The sequence below is a fragment of the Octopus bimaculoides genome, chromosome 4 (genome assembly GCF_046866305.1).
Source record: "Octopus bimaculoides isolate indiv1 chromosome 4, ASM4686630v1, whole genome shotgun sequence".
In the NCBI taxonomy this organism is placed as follows: domain Eukaryota; kingdom Metazoa; phylum Mollusca; class Cephalopoda; order Octopoda; family Octopodidae; genus Octopus; species Octopus bimaculoides.
In genome coordinates this window covers 108642875-108649301 of record NC_142931.1, presented here as the reverse complement: position 1 = coordinate 108649301, position 6427 = coordinate 108642875, and the positions used below count along the sequence as shown (strand labels likewise).

Genomic DNA, 6427 nt, shown 5'->3' with positions numbered 1-6427 from the left:
ACCAACTAACACACAAATCTATGGTATTAAGGAACATATTTGCCGTAGTCCAACTTTTACGCCAAGACAACCATGTACACGATAACACTTCCAATATGAGAAGCCATGAGAGCCATTGCCTGGTACTGCATCAAGGTTACTACTACTACTACTACTACTACTACTACTACTACTACTACTACTACTACTACTACTACTGCTGTTGCTGCTGCTGCTGCTGCTGCCACTGCTACTGCTGCTGCTGCTGTTACTACTACTACTACTACTACTACTACTACTACTACTACTACTACTACTACTACTACTACTACCACTACTACTACTGTTATTACTTAATTTACGTACAACAGATTAGACTGTTGGAAAAATAGCTAACATCGGGCTAAAACAAGTAATCTTAGACGCTCAAAACCTTCCTAAGTATCTTAGCTGTCCCTAACAATACTGTTTTCTGGAGCTGTACTAAAGTAGGTTTTATGCCTCTTTCCTCTATCTATCTGTTTAAATCTTTTATCCAGTTAGTCCTCAATTCCCGATCTTGCGCTGATACTAACAAACTTTCTGTCTCCCTTTCCAGCTTTCTTTTCTGCAACCATAACCATATCTCACTATTACTAGTTTCTACAACTATCGTGGGAAAGCTACAATGCAAAGCCTTCTCTTGCCAGTAAGATAATTTTGACTCTTTTTACTGTTTCTGTTTTTTGCTACATTTGGTCTTTTAATATCCCTATCTACTACTGTTACGCCAGCAGCTCTTAATAAAATTTCTTCACTGTTACCTACAAAGGAAGCTATATCTACTCAAGCTAACTCCACACACTTTCTACTGATATTAAAACTCTACCACTTTCCTTAATAGGTAAATACAATCTTGCTACTCTGCTCTATGATGAAGTTCTTCATTAGTATTGAATTTTTTCCTTGTTCTTTTGTCTAGATTCGCTAATTCAGATTTTGTCCAATCAATAAAAGCTGCTGAATATCTAAGTAACGATACTGCCCAAGTATTTACGGCCTTCACTAGATTCGGATCATTTAGCATTGTTAAAGTCATTTAAATACTATCCGTTTGATGTTTGCTTATTTTGTTCACGTGCGGAGGCTTCTACGTGTTCGTATGTGAACTGTATAATAATTATATTTGTAGATTTATAAGCGAGAAACAGCAATGTGTATATGTGTAGAAATGAGAATGCTCTTCTTCTTCTAGTCAGGTGTCGCACTATGCGATGCTGTGGTCATCACGATGTCATGCCACCTTCTCCTGTCCTCTACCCCATGGACAGCTGAGAATAAAGACAATCCTGTGGCTGCGATGTCTTTCAGTCAAGAAGTGGGTGGTCTGCCATTCACCTTGCCAGTTATGATTTTTCGCTAAAGTCCGTCCCGGCGCTTGACGTAGCCAAAGAACCGTAGCTTCCGATTCATGATGTTTCGCCGAAGCGTCATCTCGCAACCGAGCTTTTCTAGTACCCAGTTGTTCGTCCTTCTCTCCGTCCACGACACTAAGGATTCTGCGGTAACAACACATTTCAAAAGCGTTCACTCTTTTCTCGTCTGCCTTCAGCATTGTCCACGACTCGCAGCCGTACGTCGCAATAGGGAAAGCGGCAGCCCAAAGTAGCCTTATCTTCAGCAGCATTGACACGCCACGACTCTTCCAGATGTTCCCCATATATTGTACCGCTTGCCTGGCTATCGCGAGCCTTCTTCGTATCTCTGGTGTACTTGATCCACTGGTGCTGATTGTGGATCCCAAGTACACAAAATCATCCACTTCCTGAATCATCTCTCCGTCTACGGTGAAGTCACCTTGGTCTGTCTTGTACTTATCCACCACCAAGATCTTTGTCTTCTTTACATCCAGGAATAGGTCACTTTGTGCACTCATGTCTTTCACTTTGCGTATCATCTGCAGCAATTCGTCCTTGCTGTTACTTATGAGGGTTGTGTCATCGGCGAATTTCAGATTGCACAGCCTTTCTCCGCCAATCTGTACACCACCATCGTAGTTCTCCTTCACTGCTCTTATGATGTTTTCTTCATAGATGTTGTGCAGATATGGAGACAGAACACATCCCTGTCGGACACCCCTCTCAATGCCGAACCACTCAGTGTCACCGACGGACGTCCTGACAGATGACTGTTGATTTTGATATAGTCGCGCCAACAGTGCAACTAAGTGTTTAAAAAATCCCATGTCCTTCATGACGCCCCACAGCTTGCTGTGTCTCACACAATCGAAGGTCTTAGAGTAGTCGATGAAACACGTTAAGTGGGTTTTTACATTCCTTAAACTTCTCGATCATCATCCTGATGTTGACTATCTGTTCCTTGTTCCTCTGCCCTTGACGAAGCCGGCTCGTTCCTCAGCGATGACGCTATTATATTTCCGCTGCAGTCTACCTACGATGATTCGCAGCAGGATCTTGCTTGTGTGGACAATAAGACTGATGGTTCGGTGGTTAGAGCACTCGCGTGGGTTGCCTTTCTTTGGTATTGGTACGAAGACTGCATGACACCAGTTGATCGTCCACTCCACGTCGTTCCAGACCTTGACACACAAACTCCACAACAGCTCTATCCCAATATCTCCCTTCACCTTCCATATCTCGATGGGAAGTTCATCCACACCAGGGCTTTTCCCGTTCTTGGTATGGTACAGCGCCTGCCTCACTTCTTCTTTGAGAGGTTCCAGTTCTCTGTCTTCGGCTACAGCGAGTTCAGCGGGGCGATCTTCCTGCCTCCTTCTATACAAATCGGTGCTGTATTCCATCCATTTAGCTTTGATATTCTCTTCTTCTGTCAGGATGTTACCTTCTTTATCGTTGATGACGTCACTACGTGGAGTCCACTTCCTCTTTCTACTCAATTCCTTCACCAAACGAAAAACAGACTTGATGTCACCTTTCTGTGACGCATACGGGACGCATACACGAGAATGCATAAGTGATTAATTCTCGTACTCACAGTTTTGTTCACAGTTTAGTTGTGCGCAGATCTCGCAGCTTCTCGTGTTATTTACACTTTCGCCTACATGCTTTGCTGCAGCATCGCACCTAGAAGAAACTATGGCTTCTATACTTCATATGCGAAAGAAATCTTTCGGTTTCCATAAATAACTTACATTGAAACATAATCTTTTCTTTGATTTTTTTTGCAGTTTCTTAAAATCAGCTACAAATACCGCCACCCCACCCCACCCCCACCCCCACCATCATCATCATCATCATGGCGAGCTGGTAGAATCGTTAACACACCGGACAAAACGATTAGTAGCGTTTTATCCGTTTATACGTTCTGAGTTCAAATTCCTCCGAGGTCGGCTTTGCATCTATTGTAATTCCTCCGAATTACAACAGACTGATTACCCTACTATTGGGGAAATGTACTTGCTGAAACGTTTGTTAGAATTTTGCTTTTATATTCTTTGTTATATCATTTATATTTCTTATTCTTATTTTCTTTTAATCATTGTAATCTTCACTTGTTGCGTGTTGCATTTTGTTCTTTTGTCCTCAGTGACTTTGGATCTCGTAGCCAATAAAATAGATTATTATTATTATTATTATTATTATTATTATTATTATTATTATTATTATTATTGTTCAGTAGTTTTATTTTTATAACGTGCTTTCACTTCACTACTGAGCGCAGCTCTGTGCGCATTGGGTATGTGCTGTGGTTTGCTGTGGTGCTCTTATGTTTACTGTATTGAAAATGTTTTGCGTAGAATGTGTGAAGTACTCAGTAGTGCAATTTTCTGTATGTTATATATATTTGTAAGTCCTGGTGTTTTTGTTATGTATTTGTCTGAATATTTTTTTATTATACCTAAGGCACCTACTATGATAGGAATTGTTTCTGTTTTTAGATTCCACATTCGAGTTATCTCTATTTCCAGGTCTTTGTATTTTGAAAGTTTTTCCATTTCTTTTAGAGAAACGTTGTCATCTGCTGGTATTGATACATCAATTAGAAAGCATTATTATTATTATTATTATTATTCAGTAGTTTTATTTTTATAACGTGCTTTCACTTCACTACCGAGCGCAGCTCTGTGCGCCTTGGGTATGTGCTGTGGTTTGCTGTGGTGCTCTTATGTTTACTGTATTGAAAGTGTTTTGCGTAGAATGTGTGCAGTACCCAGTAGTGCAATTTTCTGTATGTTATATATATTTGTAAGTCCTGGTGTTTTTGTTATGTATTTGTCTGAATATTTTTTTATTATACCTAAGGCACCTACTATGATAGGAATTGTTTCTGTTTTTAGATTCCACATTCGAGTTATCTCTATTTCCAGGTCTTTGTATTTTGAAAGTTTTTCCATTTCTTTTAGAGAAACGTTGTCATCTGCTGGTATTGAAACATCAATTAGAAGGCATTTTTTTCCTTCATGATCTTTGACAACTATATCTGGTCTATTCGCCTTAATTTCTCTATCTGTGTGTATTGGCATATCCCAGAGTATGGTTGCTTTCTCGTTTTCTGTGACCTTTTCTGGCGTGTGTTTATACCATCTTTTTTCTGTTGCTATTCCATAATGTTGGCATAGCTTCCAGTGTATATAGGTCCCCGCTCTGTCGTGTCTGTGAATATATTCCTTCTTAGCCAGGACTGGGCAGCCAGAGATAATATGATTTATTGTTTCTTGTCGATCTCCACATATTCTACAGTTACTTGTTATATTTCTTTTCATTATGTGTTTTTGGTAATTTCTGGTGGGGAGGCTTTGGTCTTGTGCAGCAATTAAAAATCCTTCAGTCTCTGCTTTGAGTCCTGAGCTTCTCAGCCATTGCTGGGATTTTTCTCTGTCTATTTCTTTCGCATTTAGTTTAGCCCAGTATTTACCATGTAGGGGCTTTTCTTGCCATCGTTTTATCATGGTCCGTTGCTGTTCTAGTTTTAGTTTGGATTTCATTTGTTTTATAGCTTTTGTTGTTTCTTCTTCTTCTTCTTCGTATTTGTTAGGTAGATTGATTTCTTGTTTGTATTTGTCAGCTTCCTTAAATACTGAAAACAGTTTTTTGTTTTGCTCGTGTTTTGTGGCTATTTGTATTAGTTTCCCTTGCTTCTGGAGTAGGTATTTTTGCAGTCCTATGGTGGTTATTTTATAATAGTTTTCTAGCTGTATAAGACCCCTGCCACCTTCTGTGCGTTGTATATATAGCCTTTCTATGTCAGATTTTGGGTGGTGCATCCTATATCCTGTCATTATTTTTCTTGTTTTCCTGTCTATTTTACATAGTTCGTTTAGTGTCCAGTTAAGGATGTTGTAGCTGTAGCTTATAACTGGGACAGCTAAAGTGTTGATACCCATTATCTTGTTTTTAGCATTGAGCTCTGTTTTTAGTATTGATCTAACTCGTCTATAGTACTCTTTCTTTATTTTTTCTTTCATTTGTGTATGTTGTATCCTATCTAGTTCATTGACTCCTAAATACTTATATGGTTGGCTTTCGTCTAGTTCTCTTATTTCATTGGCTTTATCTAGTGTTATATTGCTACTTTTAACTAATTTTCCTCTTTTCAGGGTTGCTTTGGCACATTTTTCTAATCCGAATTTCATTTCTATTTCCTTGGTAAAGCCGTGTACTGTCTGTAGTAGTGTTTCTAGCTCTTTGTCGTTTTTTGCATATAATTTTAGGTCATCCATATATAGAAGGTGGCTGACTGTTTTTCCATAGCATTTGTAACCGCATCCAGTTCTATTTAGCAATTCTGTTAGAGGTGTGAGTGCCAGGCAGAACAGGAGTGGAGAGAGCGTGTCTCCCTGGAATATTCCTCTTCTAATGGGGATGGCTTTCGTTTTCACAAGTCCCTCTTTTGTTTGGAGCTGTAGCACTGTCTGCCATTTGTTCATTGAGTGCTCTATGTATTTTATGATAATTGGTGCCACCTTGTTTATGGCTAGTGTTTCCAGAATCCACGTGTGGGGAACACTGTCGAAAGCCTTTTGGTAGTCCACCCAGGCCATACTGAGGCCTTTCTTCTTTCTGCGGCTGTCTTCAGTTATGGCTTTATTGATCAATAATTGATCTTTACAGCCGTATGAGCCCTTGCAGCATCCCTTATTATTATTATTATTATTATTATTATTATTATTATTATTATTATTATTATTATTATTTTTTTCATTTTTATTTTGGCAGCGGCGAGCTGGCAGAATCGTTAGCACGCCGAGCAAAATGCTTTTCGGCATTTGGTCCCTCTTTATGTTCAGAGTTCAAATTCAGCCGAGGACGACTTTGCCTTTTAACCTTTCTGGGTTGATGAATTAAGTATCAGTTGAGTACTGGGCTCGATGTATTTGACTCAATTCCTCACCTAAAACTGCTGGCCTTGAGCCAAAATTTGAAACCATTATTATTATTATTATTTTCCGATTGAACTGCATTTCATTTGACCTTCGAACCGGGTATCA

General features: G+C 39.3%; 1 protein-coding gene across 1 annotated transcript; it reads right to left on the bottom strand.

Moving 5' to 3' along the window:
* Positions 1-2326: 2326 nt before the first annotated feature.
* Positions 2327-2950, bottom strand: LOC106875438 (uncharacterized). Its single transcript, XM_014923592.2, has one exon. The coding sequence runs from the start codon at positions 2948-2950 to the stop codon at positions 2327-2329; it is 624 nt and encodes a 207-aa protein (XP_014779078.2).
* Between the last annotated feature and the right edge of the window lie 3477 nt (positions 2951-6427).